Genomic DNA, 20845 nt, shown 5'->3' with positions numbered 1-20845 from the left:
TATGAAAGCCAAAGCTTTGCAAGAATAATTGGCAGTGTGAGAACAGAACACACTTTAGCAGCTTCATTTGTAACTTTTAAGTATTTGGGCATATGGCATATAGACCTCCATTTCTCCTCCTGCCCCATTGAGCAAATGGTGGTGGTGGGCTGGAGTGGGTGGTACCCGGTTCGAGATGTCCGGGGGCTCTCCCTTAGAGTCCCGCAGCGCTAGACTCCGGGGAGCGGTCCCGCAGGTGCCAGAGGCCCCGCCCCCGCCGCCCACCTCCTTGGGAATTGGCTGCTCAGGTCCTAGGGGGCGGCCCCAGCGTGGGGATGAAGTCCGGCTTTGCGGGCGCGGGCTGCGTGGGGTTTCAGTCACTGGTGGACAAAGCGCCGCGCGCTGGTGTTGCGGCCCGGGCGGAGATCCCCGTCACCCTCCCTTTCCTTCCACACGGGCTCGCTCGCTCTTCCTCCGCGCCTTGCCCTCCCCCGGACTCCCGGGTACGGCCCCTTCGGGGGAGGGTGGGGCGCTCGGGTCTCCTGGCCCCGCGTGCGTGTGTCCGAGCAGCCCCGGGCGGTGGGCGAGGACGCGGCTTGGGTACCCGGGAGGGGCCGCACCACCGGGTCTGCAGGAAGCGGAGGCGGCCGCGGCTCGAGGACCGGCTCGGCGGGGTGAGAGACACCCGGAAACGGATTCCGCTTCGGGGCCAGCGCGAGCCGGGTGTTTCGGAGGGCGCGAGAGGAGCTGGCGGGCGCTGCTGAGTAATCCCCGCGGCGGCGGCCGGGCGCCCACCTCCCCCGCCGCTCTGCAGCCGGGCCGCGGCTCCTCCCTCCGCGGCCCTTTCCTCCTCCTCCCTCGTCTCCCCTCTCTTCCCCTCCCCTCCCGGCTCCGCTCGGCTCCCGGCAGGTAGAACCGGGCTCCGGGCGCGCGTGCGGCCGCAGCAGCTGCTCCCGACCTCGCCTCGGCCCAACCCGGGGCCTCGCGCGCCCATGGCCGGCTCCGAGCAGCAGCGGCCGCGGCGGCGGGACGACGGAGACTCGGACGCGGCGGCGGCGGCGGCGGCGGCTCCCCTGCAGGACGCGGAGCTGGCCCTGGCCGGCATCAACATGCTGCTCAACAACGGCTTCAGGGAGTCGGACCAGCTTTTCAAACAATACAGGTGACCCACGCGCCCCCGCTCACCCAACCCGGCCGTGCGCATTTCGTGTCCGGCTCACGCGCCTCGACCTGCGGCCCCCCGGGAGCCCCCTCCCCCTCCCGTCGGTCGCCGATTCCGGTCCCCAGGTCGCCTCCCCGGGCAAGATCTGCAGCCGGAGCTAATGCGCCTCGGCCACATCCCCGCTGTCCACCCCCTATCCCCGGCTCCCTGGTCCTTTCCCTCCCGGGACCCGCCGCGCACCCGCGGTCTCCCCTCACTTTCTCCCAGCCTTGCCCTCCCAGAGATGTGCCCGCGGCCGCTCGGCTTCTCTCCGCTGGGCAGCTGGCTTTGGGACCGGTTTCAGAGTGAGGCAGCAGTGAGCCTGGGACGCGGACTTGTGGTGACTCTGGCTCTCGAACTGCCCTGCCAGTCTTTGTGACACGGAGCCCACCAGCTTCCTGCTCCTCGCGCCTCGCGTGGCTCTGCATCATTGTACATTCTAGACGCTTTTATTGTTTGAAAACAGATACCCGCACGCTTGCTTTGCCGTGCAGGAATTTAAAATTTTCAGCCCAACTCTGCCCATTCATCTCTCTGCCTTGTTTTCTACAAACTCGGTCCTCAAAATGAGTTCCTGGTGTCTTTCAAGCAGGCATTATTTATTAAGAATTTCTCCAACGTGAAGGAAGAAGTTGGAGTTTTAAAAAGTATATGAGAATGGTAGGAAAACGTGTGTGTTCGGTTAATTTTTTTCTTTGTCTTTAAAAAAATAAAGCGAAAGAACTGAAACCTGGTAGCTTTCCTGTGGGGGTGGAAGGAACCTTCATTTCCTTGGGGACCTGGCGTGTCTCTTCTGGGGTTGAGGAAGCAAGTTTGTGATTTGCCGTTTGCTTGATGACAAGCCGTAGGGATGATGATGAGCAGCTTTCCGAACACGTCGAGGGGCCGTATGCTTCACACTTTGGAGACCCTGTAGTCTGGTTGGAACGAGAGGATCAATGTGCAACGGTGACCGAGAGACAGAGTTTGTAAGAATGAGAGGAGAGAGAGAGAGTGATGTCTAAAGTCTCAGACCTCAAAGAATGGTGGTTTCTACCCAGCAGAGCTGCTACCTTCTTAATGGCCAAGCAAATATCTCACAACTATGAACTTTTCACTAAAGTCCTTTTATTTTTAAATCGGCGATTTTCCCCCCTTTTCTGAAAATAAAAACAACTTCACTTTACTTAGAACATTTCATTTTTAAAGCGTACAAGTCTGGTTTCAAGATGGGGTTGCATCAAAGGCTGTTGATGGGAGATTTAAAAGATTTACTTGTCACGCGGTTTCTCTTTTGTAGTTTTTAAGCCCTCAGGAAAAAAGGTCTGAATATTTCCTATACTGTACTATGATTTTTTTTTTTAGACTTCTAGTTTGTGTTGTATGAGAGAAGGATGGAGAGTCATAGAGGCAGATTTACTCTTTTTAGTTGATGATTAAGGTACTTGGATATTCAGTACTTCTTGCTCTGAAGTTTCCTGTGATATTTATTTCAATGGTCTTTTTTTCCTCTTCCTTTTCTGGTTAGTAGGCTGAAATACTACCTTTACATTGAAAGCATGAAATTTTTGCATTATCTAGACAATTGCATTTACTGTTAATAGAAAGCAGTATGTCAGTGGTTGGAAAACTCACAGCAACAGCGGAGAGACGCCCCTTCAAAGGTATTTCTCTGTGGGTGAGTGCATTGGAAGTGTCCAGGGAATATTTACCTTGTATAACTAGGTACTATCTGCTTGTATTTTGATATGGGAACTGAAGATGAAGAAGGGAAAAAAATTGTAGTACCTCTTTTCTGCCAAGCACGGTGCCAGACACATTCCCTTGTATATTCTCACTATTGTGATGACAACAAAAGAGTGAGATGTGTCTTATCATGACAGGTGTATAATGAGGGCCATGAGACTTAGTTTTCCCTAGGGACCAGGACACAAACACTGTAGTTCTAAATCAAGGATTCTTTTCATTTTACCATTCTGCCTCCCTCACTGAATTTATAATAATTTGTCATCTGCTCTGTGACTTTATTTTCCAGCAATGTTAAAAAGCTTTTTTAGAAGTGGTAGGAGGAAAAAAGACAGAGGTAGACAGAGATGGTATCATCCTATCAGCTTTCCTTGGCCCCATCTGATTTGTTGGTGGTATGGATGATCATTACATCCTTCCCGCCTCCCAAAATATGCTTCTGATGTGTGTTTTGGAAAGCACAATTGCATACAGGTGTGATCATGGACCAGCATTCTGCAGCCTGGGTTCCAGTCTTGCTTCTGCCACTTTTGTAGCTGCTGACTTTGGTTTCTCAAAATTTACTTCCTTATCTATAAAATAGGAGGAACAATAAGAGTACCCACATTATCGTGTGGTTGTTAGAATTAAAAGTCATAATCCATGGCCCCTGGCTAAGTGTAAGCACTTAATAAATTCTGGCTAGCTTCGGTATGTGGTGCCTTCCCCGATAGCATTATGCTTTCTTATCGACTGCATAGTTTGAGTACAAGACATGATGTCTTGTGTGCAGGTAGCTTTTCTATTTAAAGTTCATCTTAAGTATTACATATGAAGAATTTAAGATTCTGTTATGCATTGGGAAACTTCCCTTTCTGTTCCAAAGGGAAATGGCCTGCTGAAGGCTCAGCAGTGACTTGATAAGTGTTTAAGGAGCACACCCCCGGCTCATTTTAGCTACAGAGCAGGGTTAGGCAAATTACCCTCTGTCTCTTTTTTAAATGATTGTTTATCACAGGGGGACACCCTTCCTCTACTAGTAAACCTTCCAGTCTTATTGTTACAGTTTAACCGTAGAAACATATTTTGTATCTAGCATAACAGTATTTTTATTAAAGCAAGAAGATCATTTTCTCATGCCACATTACTGGAATGAAGAAAGTTTATCAGCAGCTGCCTGATGAGAAATGGTTACTTTGTAGAAACATTATGGTGAAGGCCACTCTGAATTAGTGGAAAGTCTGGGTTGTATAATTCAGATATTTCGTATATAGGAATTAGAAATATATGCACAGTAGAAGCCGCCTTTTCTTTTCTTTTCTTTTTTTTTTTCTGAGACAGAGTCCCGCTTCATCACCCAGGCTGGAGAGCAATGGCCCGATCTTGGCTCACTGCAACCTCCAACTCCCTGGTTTAAGCAATTCTCTTGCCGCAGCCTCCAAGTAGCTGGGATTATAGGCCACTGCCACAATGCCTGGCTAATTTTTTTGTATTTTTAGTACAGACGGGGTTTCTCCATGTTGGCCAGATTGGTCTTGAACTCCTGACCTCAGGTGATCTGCCTGCCTTGGCATCCCAAAGTTTTGGGATTACAGGCGTGAGCCATCATGTCCGGCAGTAGAAGCTTTCTTTTGGAATATAGGACAACTCCTTGGTTGGGATTTGAAACTGTAGCTGCCTTTCTATTGGAACTATAGTAATAATGTAGCAACAAGCTGCCCTTTGGTGGTACTGAGCCACCAAAGACGGCTTTGAGATGCACTCTGAGATGTTTTCCCAGAGGTTAGGATAGATTTGTCCTGCTTGAGGGCTCTTGTGCTTTGAACCCAAGTCCAGATGTTTGTAAGTTCATGATCTTGACCACCTGAAGTCAAGTTCCTCAATACTCAGTGCTCTCACCTGGCCGTAGTCACTCCCCCTCCACACACAGACACTCATTCTCTTCCTCATTCATAATTGCTGTTTGCATATGTGACATGCATTCAGACCTTTAGTTGCTCAGGCACATAAGATAAGCTGTGGGTTAGGTGCAGAAGACTATGCTAGATATTAAGGTGTTGCAGTGTAGGTAAAGCTGATGGTGATGGGGAGGCTGAGAGACATACCCTTGATCCCTTGGAGCTTGTAGAAGAAAAGAGAAGCAACATCCAACCCAGCCTGAAGAACAGTTTTGTGGAGGAAATGACACCTGAGCATTATGATGGGGTTGAAGTGAATCAGTTGAATGAGGAGTTGGGAGGGGCAGGGGAAAGGGAAAAGGAGAATGTGAGAGGTGGTGAGATTTAAACAGAAACCTAGGAGAGGAAACAGCTGAAAAACCCATGTGGAGACCTGAAATGACCTTGGGAAAAGAGTGGTCAGGACTGCACGCTCACCAGTATTACTAGGTTGTTGCATTGGATGGCATGTGCTACACTTATTTTCTTCCTACCACTGGTCAGTCCATGTTTCCCATGAATCAGTGCTTTTTTTCAGGGTTCCTTTGCTGCCAGGTGTCTCATCAACTCACTTTTCACCATGACCATTGTCCACAGTGTGGCTGTCAGCCATAATTCACTCTTGGCTCCTTGGGACTTCAGGATCCTAATATCACCACCTTTTTTCTCCTTATGGCTTGAAATACTGCTTTTTAACAGAGGACTGGCAGGAGCGAAGCACGTGGAGCCCTGAGGAGCATGAGACATTTGGAGCTCCTGACCCAAATGAGCCTCGCGGTTCTTATTTCTTCTGGCCTGACATGAAGCCTCCCTCTTCCCCCTTGAGGTCACCAGCCCATCTCCTGCTTTAACTCTTGGCACTCTTTTTGATTCTCAGACTTTTGCAGTTCTTACCTCTGCCAGTGCTACTACCAGTTTCTGGCTGTAGATATAATTAAAAAGTTCGACTTAGTCATTGTCAACTAAAATAGGAAACATATCATTATTATGAATGTTTATTGACATAGTTGCTATGAAATTGTGACACACTTCTCTTTTAAAATTATAAAATGGCAAAAACTATATTAAAAAGCAAGAAAAATTCATGGTAAGAAATGTGAATGTGCATAAAATGAATGTATGGACCCTGCATTGTTTAACGTAGTTTCTGGCACATGTGACAAAGCCATATGAGAAAGCCGTAGGATATGCGGCCTCGGTTTGTGAGCATGTTGATTGTGGAGCTAGGGTTATCATACAGATGATTCTGTATAATCCAGGGGTTGGCAAACTATGGTCAGTGGGCCATTGCTAGCCTGAGACCAGTTTTTGTAAATAAAGTGTCATTGAGACACAGCGATGCTCTTTTGGTTATGTGTGGTCAATGGTTGCTTCTGCACTACACCTGCAGAAGTGAGCAGTTGTGTCAGAGACCATATGGCACGTAAAGCCTAAAATATCTACTCTCTGGCCTTTTACAGAAAACGGTTTTTTATGCCTGAGAAAACCGTGGTGCTTCCTGGAAAAACTGAAAGGCACTTGCAAGAGATGTTGCATCAGCCCCTGAGCCTCTTGCCTGCCTAAAACCACGTCAGATTCTTGGGAGGACAGGAAGGACTTGCAGGCTGTGCATGTTTTCTAGACAATTCAGCTGCTCACAGACAAGAATCTGTCTCTGCCTTGCTCCTGGAGATGATAGGGAAGTCCACAGATGCAAAGATGTAAGAAAAGGAGAAGCAATGAAAAGCAGAAATGGTTTAAGGAAACTGGCGGGAAAGACAGGAAATTCATCTGTTGACTTTTTCCATCCTCTTCAGCTCAGTAGTGTGTTTGTAAAAAGGCATCTTTTTTTCCTCCCCAACTATTATACTGTCTGAAAAGGTCCTAATTAAATATTCATTAAAGATTCATTTGGCTTAACTGAGATTCCTTTTAGAATGCAGCTGCCTGTAGAATAATAGAGTTTGGAGGAAATTAGCAGGAAAAAAATACCTGTGCTGTAGTGTATGTAAGTTCCTGTAAGTGTATACAAGTGTACACTTGTACAAACAAAGCAAAAGATGTGAGCCTTTAAAAGAATGTGTTCTTGGCTGGGCGTGGTAGCTCACGCCTGTAATCCCAGCACTTTGGGAGGCTGAGGCGGGCGGATTGCCTGAGCCCAGGAGTTTGAGACCAGCCTGGGCAACATGATGAAACTCCATCTCTACTAAAATACAAAATAGTTAGCTGGGCACAGCGGCGTGTACCTGTAGTCCCAGCTACTCAGGAGGCTGAGTCAGAAGAATTGCGTGAACCCAGGAGGCAGAGGTTGCAGTGAGCTAAGATCTCGCCATTGCATTCCAGCCTGGATGATGGAGTGAAGACTCCATCTCAAAAAAAAAAAAAAAAAAAAAAAGAATGTGTTCTCTAAATCACATATACAGTTATCCCTTATTATCCATGAGGGATTGGTTCCAGAACCCCCAGAGCATACCAAAATCTATGGATGCTCAAATCCCTGATAGAAAATGGCACAGTATTTGCAGATCATTGTACACATCCTCCCATATATCTGAACTTACCTAGTGACTTATAATACTTAATACTATGTAAATGCTATGTAGATAGTTGTTAAACTGTGTTGTTAGGGAATAGTGACAAGGGGAAAAGTCTGTATATTTAGTACTGATGGAATCTTCATTTTCTTCTGAGTATGTTTGATCTGCAGCTGGTTGTGGAACTCACAGATACTGAGCACTGACTGTATTGTATTAACAGGTTCAGTGAGGTTACCTTCTTTCCCTAACTTAGTTGAAAGAAGCTATATTGAGTGAAATAAGGTTTTGATGACGATTTTTTTTTTTTAAAAAAGGGGAAGAGAAGTAATACTGAAACATGGAAGTACTTTCTATTCTAGTTACACGAAACCACTTGTAGATCCCCAGACACGTGGTATTTCAGGAGTCTAGACCTTTCACACAGGCTATTTTAGTTCCTGAAATACCATTTTTGTGCCTGGTCTCTTTTGCCAGGATAACCCTCCTATTTACCTAGCAGCAGCAGTGGGACTAGAAGAGGCTATGAAGGACTCAGAAGAGGAAGTATTAAAAAAGTACAGAAAAGTAGATGGCTGTGTGGCAAAGATGAATTTATCTATTTCAGAACTGGCTGGTGCTGGCTCTGCTCTGCGAGAGGAGTCAGGTTGGGAAGGGAAGAACTGGTCCTGTCTTACACAGCACCTCTTTCGGCACTTACTCTCCTCCCAACGCCCTAAATTCACGAGGCTGCCGCTCACTCTGTAACGTGGGTCCATGTGGGGGTTGAACAGCCTTTGTAGACTAACATGGGGAAAATGCATTCTAGTTTCTGGCCAAGTGACTGCAAATACATGTTTTTATATAAAAATATTCATGCATGTGCTGAAGAGAAAATCATGCCTCCTGGAAGCGGATCTGATGATGGAGCTGGGACTTTTCTGGTCGGTGGTTTGTACCACCCTTTTCCCTGGCGGAGGTTGCTTTCTCCGTCTCTTCCTTCTTGCTCAAGAATTTCAGAACATAAGAAATATGTCTACATATATCTAAGGTAGTTACTCCCGTCTTGCAGGAAAACTCAGTTATTACAGAGAAAGCCCCTAGAGAGTGAGGAAATTCATCTCTTTAAAAAGTCTGTGTTCATAGAGTGTCTGCCATGAACAGGACAAAGGTGAGAGGCAGATCTTTCCTTTAGGAGGCATTACTTCATGTCTTTATTCAAATCTACCTCAAACAGAGCCACTTTAACACTCAGTCTTATCCGAGCTGTAATGTCTGCTAACTCACTGGCTTAGATGACTTTCTTTTCCTTGTGTACGTCAATGTAAACACAAAATGATAAATACTGGATGACATTTGCTGTGAGCCAGCCCACAGCCCCAGCCTTACATGAACTTTTCTCCTCATTTAATCCCCGCAACCAGCTCTGTGAGGATTGTCCTTACTGTCTCCCTTAGACAGAGGGAAGAGGAAGAGCCCAGGGACATGAAGTGGCCCACCTCGGGTCTCGCAGCAGTAGTGGGGAGTGCTGGGGTTGAAACTGGGCTGCCTGGCTTCAGAGTCTGGATGTGACCATGTGCTACCTACCACTCTTACAGAACTTTTACAGTAAAAGGATTCACACGTTTCCTGTCAAAGCCATTTTGGGGCAGGTTCCTTCAGCAGTGTGCAGATTGTACTCTGATACCCAGAAGCTATCCATCAAACCCCCAGAGAGATCTGTCTTCAGGGGAGATGTCACCCCAAGCTTTAGACCCTTTGTGGCTCCCAGTCTTGTGCAGGATAAAGCCCAGCATCCTGGCCTGGCCTCTCATATCCTGTGATCTGGCCCTGTCTGCTTCCTGTCCTGCTTCCCTTGTCCCTTCCGTGCTAGTTGTGTTGGGATATTTTGCATCATCCAGCCGGGTGTATCTTGCTGTCTCAGACACAGCTCAGATTCTGGGGGAAGGTTGTGTGACTCCTCTGCACTCTGGCAGCATCCCATCCTTACCTTTATCTGGCACTTGTGTTGCATCAAAATCGTTTACACGTCTGCCTAGCTGCATGAGAGGGCTGAGATGGTAGAGATGGATAATACCTGGACTTTCTCTCCAGGTGTTCCTGACCTTCCTGAGGTTGCTGGAGTTATGTGGGGTCCACAACGTTAAAGGCATAGCAGCTCCCATTTATTTGCAGTCAGCAAGTGCAGCCCAGGTATTAGCTGCCCTCTAGGAACTCTGAAAACCTTGTTCCTCATCACTCCTTCCCATTCTAATGGCATGGATGTGTCTCTTGGCCCAATTTGAGGTGCTCCAGACAGGCTCTATCATTGATGGTCTGTTTCTCATAAGCAGTTGCCAGAGCTCCCAACTGACCCCAGCACTGCCTTTGCCTTGGAGTGTCCAGGCTGCCCTGTGCTGAGTGGGGGCGATGGGAAGCAAAGCCGCTGCTGAGCCACCCTCAGGTTTCAACAAGTGCCATCACAGGGAAAGCTGGGCCCTAACGACACTCAGTCTCCTGCTTCCAAAGAGGTCACAGGTGTCAGCTGTGCCGGGCCTGGGCATTGTTACTCGGGATGGCTGTTCTCAGTGTTGTGTGCAGTGACAAGGAGGCCGGCCCAACTGCTGGGACTTTTGCTTCTCCCTTCAGATCCCTTGCAGGGCTCTGGGGTACCCCTAGGGGGTGGTGCTATGATAATGCTCTGGTGTTGTTTGCCTGCCTGGCATGAAAAAGTAGAAATGTAGTTCCCAGGCTCCAAAAGTGGGGTCCTGCATTTCAGGAAGCGCTAGTCTCTGGGAGAACCTGGTGGCTGGGAGGGGAGGTTTGCTGGAGCAGTGACTTTTAACTCTGTCAGTCCGGGTGCCCTCTTTGCCAGCAGATATTTTGTAATTCCCCTTTTATGATTCTGAAATGAAATCGATAGATGAAATAACCTACTCACACATATAATGTCTAAAAATAAGTAGAATGCCCAAATACTATTATAAAGGAAATGTTAAAAAATCATAATAAAGTTACATCTATCTGTCTATATTTTTTGAGACAAAGTCTTGCTCTGTCACACAGGCTGGAGTGCAGTGGCTGATCTTGGCTCACTACAACTTCCACCTCCCAGGTTCAAGCAATTCTTCTGCCTCAGCTTCCCGAGTAGCTGGGACTACAGGTGTGTACCACAAGGCCCAGCTCATTTTCGTATTTTTAGTAGAAATGGGGTTTCACCATATTGGTCAGGCTGGTCTTGAACTCCTGACCTCATGATCTGCCCACCTCGGACTCCCAGAGTCCTGGGATTACAGGCGTGAGCCACAGCACCTGACCTATGTACATTTTTAAAGTGCAAATGCTCAGCACACCTTTTTCAGATGATAAAATGAAGTAGTTAGATGACTATCCTTGTATAATGAAGAAATTTGGCTTTAGGAGAAGGTGAGAAGGCATTGCAGTGGAAAGAAAAGAGCAAGTATGCTTTAAAATCAAAGAAGTAACAGACCAAATTTACCTGTACATGTTAAGAGAACGGGGGGAATAATCCTAACCTGACAAGGCAAAATACTGGCTGTTGAAGTGGTTTTAATGAGCACCGTGACATTTTTGCAATGAACCAGGCCTTCTTTGTCAGAATGGTATTAATTTCCTGTATTAAGACATAGGATGTGTGCTGACAGAGTGTCTGAGAAAACTTATCTCCCGTTGTTAAAACCCTCTGCAAACCGAGAACTTTAGAGAACATTGCCTTTAATAGATGTCCATGATTAGAGGATGAATTGAAAAAATGTTTAGAGGACAGTTGAGTGGCAACCGACCCCTGAGGACAGTCTCAGAGTAAGGTTGAAAAATAAGATTCAAACCCAAAATAAATCATTTTTTGTTTTTTCCAGACAGCCTCACTCTATCTCCCAGGCGGGGGTGCAGTGGCATGATCTCAGCTCACTGCAACCTCCAACTCCTGGGTTCAAGTGATTCTCATGCCTCAGCTTCCTGATTAACTGGGTCTACAGGTGCATGCCATTACACTCAGCTAATTTTTGTATTTTTGGTACAAAGATGGGGTTCCACCATGTTGGCCAGGCTGGTCTTGAACTTCTGGCCTCAACTGATCTGCCCATCTCGGCCTCCCAAAGTGCTGGGATTACAGACGTGAGCCACTGTGCCTGGCCTCCAAAATAAATAATCTTGACCTGTCATTTTCATGACATAAGTTTCAGTATGCTGTGCATCCTTAAGAATATTGAATGGCAGAAATAAAATAAATTTATTAATGAAATATATTTGTATCCAGGATTTCATGTATCTTCAATAATTTATTTGGCTTTAAATATCTTAAAAGAAGCTTTCAGTATCACTGTTAAATATTGGCAGGTGATATACAAATGCAGGCTGGTTTAGCTGTGGTTAGTTGACAACTCAGATATCTGCCATAAGTAGTGTTGCTGTTGGTGACATGTTTTTCCATAATCATAAACAAATCTTGATAAACTGTGTATTCAAGCAGTGTAAGGGATATTTGGTGTTTCTGCATAAATGGAAATACATTCTAGAACTAAATAAACAGTTCTTCATCCATGTGAACTTCCAGGAGATGTTCAGAAGTTTTGCGGGACATGAGACAGTATGCTGGATGATCTCACACATTGCAGGATGCCTTGTGTCCTTGGTCCCATTCCACTGCAGTCATCATGTCATGAACGGCCCCATAGGTTTACAAAATGTTTCCATTGAGAGGCCCTGAGCTTGGGGCTGGAAGGTTTAGGACCAGATTTGGTCTCTGTGGCTGAATCCAGGAGCTGCTTAGAAGAGCACAGCAGTGGGGTCTTTCTGCAGACAAAGTGGGGCCAGGCTGCACAGCTGTGGCTAAAGAAGAGAGGTGGAGAAGGGAGTGTCTCTGTTGGTACCAGGGCAGAGGCCAGGTGCAGGGTTCCTTGAGAGGTAAAGATCCCAAATATTGGACTCCCTGGGTCACACTGCCCCATAACATCAGTCACACACACGCTGCTTCTAGGGCCCTAATGGCTCCAAAAAAGTCTGTCAGCTCAGGTTTTTCTGTCCCTTGCCACATGGATGGAGAACCACTGAGGTTCTTCCCGTCTTCATACTCCACCTGGACCTAGCTTATAGGACCTGTGTCTCTGCAGCCTCAAGGTGACTTTATTTTCCTGCCCTGTTCCCACCCAACTCTTCCTAACTTTGAATCTCAAAGTGTAAACTGGTCTATATGCTTCCCAGGAAGTGAGCAAGTCTTTTGTTTTGTTAAGTAGGTGATGCAAGTTAAAACAAATACAAATTTAGTTAAAAAGCAAAGGCCAAATCCCCATGAATCAGAGCGCAAGTGCCCCAAAGTTCCATAGTCTTTAGGAGCATGGGATGCTTCTAAAATGTGAGGAAATAGGGTCAGATACTTCATGATTTTCTGTTGAGCTTGTACTTAGAAGTAATTAGTAAGGAAAGGAAACCCACATAATGTAATATATTCTGGGGCACCTTGATACACAGATAGGCAGAACTTTCCCTGGTCCCACCCTCAGCCATGACATCAGTTGCATCCCATAATATATGTTAGCTCAGCCTATTTTACGTGCTTGGCTGCACCACAAGTCCCCTTTTGGGTGGGGCTTTTCCAGGAAAATACGAGTCTGATCGTGGTGATACGCCTCACTCTCAGTGCCCACAGTGGAGTGTTATTTGCTGCTCTTCCCATTTTGGCCTTCTTATCACATGGATTATTGTCTTTTCTGGCCTCCCCCTGTCTGTGGCAGCCATCCTTTGGGTTGTACTTCATGTAAATTGTCACTTTATAAAATAAGGATCAAAGATGAACAACAGCTTGGCAAATATTTGTATCATTCTTTCTCTCTTGCAAATGAAACTCTTTGGTGCAAAAAGAGGGAAAATGACATTTTGAATCCAAATTCAAGTTGAATTTGCTAAATGACAGAGAAGCAATTAAGAAGCAACCGCCTGGCACAGTGGCTCACAGCTGTAATCCCAGCACTTTGGGAGGCCGAGGTAGGCAGATCACTTGAGGTCAGGAGTTTGAGGCCAGCCTGACCAACGTGGTGAAATCCTGTCTCTATCAAAAGTACGAAAATTAGCCGGCTGTGGTGGTGGGTGCCTGTAGTCCCAGCTACTCTGGAGATTGAGGCAGGAGAATTGCTTGAACCCAGGAGGCAGAGCATGCAGTGAGCTGAGATCATGCGTGCGAGACTCTGTCTCAAAAAAAAAAAAAAAAAAAAAAAGCAATTGGATTAAGCTAAAATCCATGCTGCATGGCCTCTAGGATCCCTTCCAACAGAATGCGTCACTGGCAAGGCTTTGAGTGCTTCCCCTTGTCCGCCATTTTGAATGGTGAATTGCAAAATCTCAAGTTATATGTTGTCAACTGATTTCTGGAACAAGAAATAACTTGGTATCTGTCTTTCTTGCAAATTAAGCTCACCCACGTCTTTATTTAGGTCTAAAATAAAGTAGTATGTTGGAATTCATCATCTGCATGCTTGTCTCATGTGACTATTTTTTTTTTTTTTTTGAGACAGGGTCTTGCCCTGTCATCCAAGCTGCAGTACAGTGACATGATCATAGCTCACTGTAGCCTTGATCTCCTGGGCTCAAGTCATCCTTCCGCCTTGGCCTCCTGAGTAGCTGGGACTACAGGCATGGGTCACCACACCCGGCTAATTTTTTATTTTTTAGTAGATATGAGATCTTGCTATGTTGCCCAGGAGTTGAACTCCTCAACTCAAGCAATGCTCCCACCTTGGCCTCCCAAAGTGCTGGGAATATAGAGCGAGCCACTGCACCTGGCTTGATGTGACCTTGGCAACAATGGTGCTGCTTTTCCAGGCCTGCAGTTGTTGAAGGAATTGGGCTACTGACTTTCCGCCACATTATAGCCAAGTTCGCATCGATTTAGTTGCACAGAAAAGAGTTTCGTTTACATCTGGAATGTCATTTGCTTCAGCTGCCAGCCGTGTGGATCCAAACCTATTTTTGATTATTTCTGTATTGATGATTGATGAGACACTCATTACTTTGAGTTATCGAAATTACAAATTGAACTAGAAATTACTCCTCTTGAAATAGCATGGAAAGAAACAAGGAGGTGGTAAAGGGCTGCGGTATGGGGGAAATGGCTGAACTACTTCCAGACTGCTTACAAGTTTAGTCAAAGTGTCGGGACCTGCTATGGTGGAATTCTCAGAGATTCTTGTTCTGGAGAAATAGCCAGCGTAAAAATGGTGAGGAGAGAATGCATGAGTGTTTTTCTGTAGCCCTTGTGTGATATTTTGGATCTGGGCTGGGCTTATGAGAGAGAGTAATTGAGGCTAACTTGAAATTGGGAGCTTTTCTCCTAATGGAAGAACGTTGAGTTGTAAAACAAAACAAAACTTCATCACATAGCTATTCTATTAATTTATTCTTAAGGAAGCCAGTGAAATAGTGATATAAGCCCAAATGAAATTTTCTCAACCTATGCTCTACTAAAAACGAAAAAAAAATGTAGATGCCTTGGTGAAAGGTGGACATCTGCTATGAATTCAGAGTTGTTTACCGAGGACTAATTCACACAAAATTTTATTATGAAGAATGTGTCCAGCTTCCCTTTGAAATCACTTTTAACTGAAAAATTTTTTTATGATTTTTTTTTGAGATAGAGTCTCACTTTGTCGCCCAGGCTGGAGTGCAGTGGTGTGGTTTCAGTTTACTGCAACCTCTGCCTCCCAGGTTCAAGCAATTCTCCTGTCTCAGCCTCCCAAGTAGTTGGGACTATAGGCACATGCCACCACATCTGACTAATTTTTGTGTTTTTAGTAGAGACAAAGTTTCACCATATTGGTCAGGCTGGTATTGACCTCCTGACCTCCGGTGATCCACCCATCTCAATCTCCAAAAGTGCTGGGATTACAGGTGTGAACCACTGTGCCTGTCTGTAATATATTTAAATTATTCCCTAAAATTAATTAGTATTTGGCTTGCTTTATAAATAGATATGTAGGTTTTTTGGGTTTTTGTTTATTTTTGAGATGGATTCTCACTCTGTCACCCAGGTTGGAGTACAGTGGTGCCATCTCAGCTCACTGCAACCTCTGCCTCCCGGGTTCAAGCGATTCTCTTGTCTCAGCCTTCTAAGTAGCTGGGATTACAGGCATGTACCACCACATCTGGCTAATCATTGTATTTTTACTAGAGACGGGGTTTTTCCATGTTGGCTAGGCTGATCTCAATCTCCTGACCTTAGGTCATCCACTTACCTTGGCTTCCTAAAGTGCTGGGATTACAGGTGTGAGCCACCACACCTGGCCAGATGTGTGTGTTTAATCCTCAAAGCATTCATGCAATTTGTAGATTATGCCACATATAATAAAGGAATCATATTACGACTTAAAGCTGTTTGAGAAAATTATGAAAATATCTTTTAAATTTCAATATTTTGGGGTGAATGTGTTTGGTTACATGGATAAGTTATTTAGTGGTGATTTCTGAGATTTTGGTGTACTCATCTCCTAAGCAGTGTACACTGTACCCAATGTGTAGTCTTTTATCCTCTACCCACTCCCAGCCTTCCCCCGCCGAGTCCCCAAAGTCTGTTGTGCCATTCTTATGCCTTTTCATCCTCATAGCTTAGCTGCCACATGTAAGTGAGAACATAGATGCTTGGTCTTCCATTCCTGAGTTACTTCACTTAGAATAATGGTCTCCAGCTGCATCCAGGTGGCTGCAAATGTCATTATTTCATTCCTTTTCATGGCTGAGTATTTCATGGTATATACCATGAAATATATACCACATTTTCTTTATCCATTAATTGATTGATGGAAATTTGGGCTGGTTTCGTATTTTTGCAGTTGTGAATTGTGCTGCTATAAACATGCATGTACATGTGTATTTTTCACATAATGACTTCTTTTTTTCTGAGTAAATACCCAGTAGTGGGATTGCTGCATCAAATGGTAGATCTATTTTTAGTTCTTTAAGGAACTCTGTACTGTTAATAATGAAAATATCTTGATTAATTTTGTTACTTTAAAAATCGTCTTTGTTGAAGGATGGGTTAGAAAGTCTTTTTGGTTGAGAAATGTGATTTGGATGTCCTCTTTGTAAACTGCTTATCAATGCTGTCTCCGTGGGCCATTAGCATAGAATAGAGATGAATTGCTTGTTTATTCTCTGTCTTAAGATAGAGAAGGAATTATTGCTGATAAGTTGGGAAAATATTTGATGCACATTAATAATAGATTGAGAAAAACTATTTAAAAAGGGAATAATCTGAAGAATTATTTTCAGAACATGCCAGTAACTCTTAAGACTATCAGGACTTAGCAATAAATGAATATGAATTAAGCAAAACTAGAGAGGAATCTGAATAAAGGTAGAAGTAGGACACTCTTGTAATTATACAACAGTCTGTTGATCTTTGCTTAAATGCCTGCACAGGCAAACAATGACAGTGGATGGAGGTTGAATGGGTCATAGCTCCTTACTGTTCATGTGTCATTGTGTCATGTGCATTTCATCCTTCATCCCTTAATCCCAATTCTCTCAACAGCCCAAAGGTTTTTTTTGTTTGGTTGGTTTTGTTTGAGAAGGGGTCTTGCTCTGTTGCCCAGGCTGGAGTGCAGTGGTACAATCTCGGCTCATTGCAGCCTCCAATTCCTGGGTTTAAGTGATTCTTATGCCTCAGCCTCCTAAGTAGCTAAGACTACAGGTCAGCCACCGCACTTGGCTACTTTTTGTATTTTTTGTTTTTTTTTAGTAGAGACGGGGTTTTGCCATGCTGGCCAGGCTGGTCTTGAACTCCTGCCCTCAAGTGATCTGCCTGCCTTGGCCTCCCAGAGTGTTGGGATTACCAGTGTGAGCCACTATGCCTGGCCCTCAAGGATAAGTCTTTTATCTTCACTTGCACATACAAAATTAAGGTTTACCAAACCCAAGTGAAAAAGATTGTGAGTACAAGATCTGCTTCCGCCCTAGAGTATACGCTGGTCCCTCCAAAAGAACCCTGTTTTTATGCTGAATAGTATTACGTGGACTTAGTGAGACTGCAGCTCAGTTGTTTACCCTGGTCTTCTTCCAGGGCTCCCAGGCTCAGTGGATTGTACCACTTGAAACCTAGTTGTACACACCGGAAGGCTCTTGGCACCTCCGTCTTGCTCACCTTTTGTGTCTGCCAATTTTGCCTACCAAGTGTCTGTTGAATCCATCCACTTCTCTTCATCTTCACTATTACCGCCTAGTCCAGGCCACCCTCACCTCTCACTCGGACACTTGCACTGGCTCAGCTGGCTTCCTTATATCCTCCCTGCCCTTCCTTACCTTCACCAGAGTGATCTGTTCAACATTCGAGTCTTAGTTGTATGCCTCGCCACTAAAATCTCTTTTGCAGCCTCTGTGGTAGGCTGAAAAATCGTCCTCCCGAGAGGTATCTATGTCTTAATCCCTAGAACCTCTCAGTGCTACCTTATAAGGAAAAGAATAAAAGGTGCCATGCAGATGTGATTAAGTTAAGGATCTTCAGATGGGGGATTATCCCCGATGATCTCAGTGGGCCCTAAACGCAATCTCATGTATCTCTGTAAGAGGGAGGCAGAGAGAGATTTTACACACACACAGGAGAAGCCTAAATGGAAACATCCAGAGAGAGATTTGAAGACATTGGCCTTGAAGATTAGAGCAACAGCTGCCCTAAGCCCGAATGCAGGCAGTCACCAGAGGATGGAAGAGGCATGGAACGGACCCACCCCTAGAGCCTCCCCAGGGAATGTGGCTCTGCGAATACCTCAATTTCAGCCCAGTGATACTGCTGTCACTCACTCTTCTGGTCTACAGAACTGTAAGAGAATACATTTCTCTTGTTTTCAGCCACCAGGCTTATGGTAATTTATTATAATAGTCACCGAAAACTATTCAGCCTCCCATGGCTTTTAGATTAGGACCAACATGCATGGCAGGACTTGCCTGGCATAACTCAGACCTACTGGGTTTGCCCCTTCACCATCCACTGCCTTATCCCTCTTTTTTTTTTAACGTATGAAGATTGAGTATCCCTAATCCTAAATATTTGGGACCAGAAGTGTGTTGGATTTCAGATTTTGGAATATTTGCTTATACATAATGAGACATTTTAGGAATGGGACCCAAGTCTAAACACAGAATTCATTTATGTTTCATATACATTTTATGCACATAGCTTGAAGGTAATTTTGTACAATATTTTAAATTTTATGCATGAAAGAAAGTTTTGACTGCATTTTGACTGTGAACGTCACATAAGATCAGGTGTGGAATTTTTCATGTGTGGCAGCATGCCAGCACTCAAAAAGTTTTAGGTTTTGGAGCATTTTGGGTTTCAGATTTGTGGAATAGGATGCCCAACCTGTGTTTTAAAATATTTTTATTGTATTCTTTCTAGGCTGTGGCTGTACAAATCCCAGTTAGCTCATGCTATAAAATAGACTCATGGATCCCCCTTTTATACAGTGGTTTGTAGAAAAACAGAAAAGTAAAATAGCTTTAAATTGGCAATGACTTTGGTTTTAACCAGCTTTGGAATCCATATTAACCTTCATTGAAAAGGCTTGGTGCAGTGGCTCACACTTGTAATCACAGCACTTGGGAAGGCGAAGATGAGTGGATCACTTGAGGCCAGCAGTTTGAGACCAGCCTGGCCAACATGGCGAGACCCTGTCTCTGCTAAAAATATAAAAATAGCCAGGCATGGTAGCACATGCCTTTAATCCCAGCTACTCAGGAGGCTGAGGCATGAGAATTGCTTAAACCTGGTAGGCGGAGGTTGCGGTGAGCTGAGATGGCATCACTGCACTCCAGCCTGGGCAACAGTGTGACTGTCTCAATAAACAAATAAATAACCAGTGCTTTGTCCAGTTATGCCATTTGGTAGCTTTGTCTTCCATTGCTGTGTTCTTTCCTTACTCTCTGACCTGTAGTTACCTTGGTCTTTCAGATTCTTGACTTTGCTTTGCTTCCTCCTGACACAGGGTTTTCATTGCACCTGGAATCTCTCCTCCAAGCTGACTCAATTTCTACTTATCCTTCAACCTCAAGTTCACCCTCCCTTTCTGGAGAGGCTTTCCATGGTCTTCCAGCCTCATTTCTTTGCTATGCATTCTGTATGAATCAGGTTCCTTTCCTTTGTGTTCTTACCTCAGTTTGTAATCATGCCCAGACAGTCCTTCTTTTACTTGCTTCTAATATGCACAGATTCAAGTTTCCAGACTTTAAAAGTAACATCAGTTTCCCACTAACACAGTTCAATTTTCAGCTACTACTGTGTATGAGTTATGAGTAACTGTAGCCACTAGCTCTTCAGGCCACAAATCATTGTATATATAACAGATGCACATCATCATCAGTGGCCAATCGTGTGACTTCTTTCAGAGTCTTCCTGTGATTGGTCATTGAACCTTTTATTCAGTTCACAAACAGCAAAGAGTGTCCTTGTGTTGCTTCATTCATTCCTAGTGATGACCCACTGACATTTTACAAAAGGGATAATTCAATGAGGGCTTTGGCCAACAAAGATGAAAGTGCAGCAAAGAAAAAAGTGGTAACACTGGAAGTAACAAGGGAATGAAATATAAAAAGCTGATCTGGAATGTTGACATTGCCCCTATTTGAGGGACTCTGGATGTGCAGCCACAGGCAGTTAGTGAAGGGGAGTTTATTAGACATAAAGGAGGAGAGTGGTTGTAAGAAAAAAGATGCAGATGTCACAGAGGAGGTGACATTGGCCAAGAAAAACTTCACAAATTACTCTTGGAAGGATCTCACAACATAGAAACCACAAAGGCTAAACTGGAGCTAAGCCAAACTTCGTAAGGAGTATCACAGTTCAAAGTATGGTAAGATGCTTACTTTATATCATATGTTACCCTACAAGAAGAGGGCATGCCCTGCTCAAAATCCTCTTGATAAGTTTCTTACCAAGAAGGAAATCCCTTTAATGCTCAATGCTTCTAATATTTTAAATAAGACTTTATAAAGTAAATGTTTTGCTAATTTTTTCATTTCCCTAATGTTTATAAATGGTAGAGTTTTAAAATGCTTTTTACATTTTTTTCAATTGTGGTAAAATATACATGAGGTGATACCATTTTATTCATTTTTAGATGTACGGTACAGTGGCATTAGTGACATTAAGTACAACCATCACCAGCATCTATCTGCAGAACTTTTTTGTCTTTATAAACTTTGTACCTATTAAATGATAATTTCCCATTTTTCCCTAGCCCCAGAAACTGCCTTCTGCTTTCTGTCTATGAATTTGTTTATGATAGGTACCTCTTATAAGTGGAATCATACAGTATTTGTCTTTTTGTGATTGACTTATTTCACTTAGCATAATGTTCGTTATACCACATGTCAGAATTCCCTTTCTTTTTAAGGCTGCATAATATTCCATTGTTTGTGTATACCACATTTTGTTTACCCATTCATCCATTAGTGGACACTTGGGCTGCTTCCACCTTTTGGCTATTGCAAACAATGTTTCTATGAACATGGATGTACAAATATCTGAACTCCTGCTTTCAGTTTTTTGG

The 20845-nt window shown here is 44.5% G+C and overlaps 1 protein-coding gene across 3 annotated transcripts in view; it reads left to right on the top strand.

Moving 5' to 3' along the window:
* Positions 1–506: 506 nt before the first annotated feature.
* TTC39C (tetratricopeptide repeat domain 39C) overlaps positions 507–20845 on the top strand; it is a 123565-nt gene continuing 103226 nt past the window's right edge. The window contains exons 1-2 of one of the 3 annotated variants that reach the window (XM_039463823.2): positions 965–1141; positions 6282–20845. The exon at positions 6282–20845 is cut by the window's right edge and continues 13545 nt beyond it. In XM_039463823.2, the coding sequence (XP_039319757.1) occupies positions 972–1141; positions 6282–6384 (273 nt within the window). In that variant the 5' untranslated portion in view covers positions 965–971 and the 3' untranslated portion in view covers positions 6385–20845. Of the gene's footprint in view, positions 1142–6281 lie in introns of those variants that run through there. The other 2 variants (XM_039463820.2, XM_074383668.1) reach the window with 2 other exon arrangements.

The sequence above is a fragment of the Saimiri boliviensis genome, chromosome 13, assembly GCF_048565385.1.
Source record: "Saimiri boliviensis isolate mSaiBol1 chromosome 13, mSaiBol1.pri, whole genome shotgun sequence".
NCBI lineage: Eukaryota > Metazoa > Chordata > Mammalia > Primates > Cebidae > Saimiri > Saimiri boliviensis.
This window is presented reverse-complemented; position numbering and strand designations above follow the sequence as displayed.